Source organism: Cynoglossus semilaevis, chromosome 4, assembly GCF_000523025.1.
Source record: "Cynoglossus semilaevis isolate Cse_v1.0 chromosome 4, Cse_v1.0, whole genome shotgun sequence".
NCBI classification, from domain to species: domain Eukaryota; kingdom Metazoa; phylum Chordata; class Actinopteri; order Pleuronectiformes; family Cynoglossidae; genus Cynoglossus; species Cynoglossus semilaevis.
Window position 1 is genome coordinate 8,762,760 of NC_024310.1, and position 404 is coordinate 8,763,163.

Consider the following 404-nt stretch of genomic DNA (forward strand, 5'->3'; position numbering starts at 1 on the left):
AGGATTGCACGACTGATCTTAAACCACGAGTATTTTTAATTTTGCTCACCTTCAACTGCTCGTTTGAAAAACACCTTACAGCTTCCACAGGTCAGGACTCCGTAGTGGCAGCCGGAAGCCTCGTCCCCACAGATGACACATTGTCTCTGTGGTGTCATACTGAGAAAAAAACCCAAAACAGAACATATAGGATGTTATTCAATAATCTAATACAAATGCACAGGTGAGGATGGTATGCTATTTTATTTAGTTATTTTATTTCTAAGGACTTTTTAAAAGTCTGAACGTCAGAAATTAGATAACCTATATTTAGCCATGTGACATTAGTAAAGACAAAAGTATTTTACAACAACTAACATGAACTAGGGTCATCTTTAGGAAATTATTTTTGTGCTATAGCAGAA

The 404-nt window shown here is 36.1% G+C and overlaps 2 protein-coding genes across 3 annotated transcripts in view; one reads left to right on the plus strand and one right to left on the minus strand.

Moving 5' to 3' along the window:
* The window catches only part of cep126 (centrosomal protein 126), a 22,861-nt gene that overhangs the window by 5,790 nt on the left and 16,667 nt on the right, over positions 1-404 (plus strand). The window lies entirely within an intron of this gene.
* Positions 1-404, minus strand: part of pgr (progesterone receptor) — a 7,889-nt gene that overhangs the window by 5,436 nt on the left and 2,049 nt on the right. Inside the window, exon 2 of the mRNA XM_008308970.3 lies at positions 50-159. Coding sequence (XP_008307192.1) covers positions 50-159 — 110 coding nt within the window. The remainder of the gene's footprint in view (positions 1-49; positions 160-404) is intronic.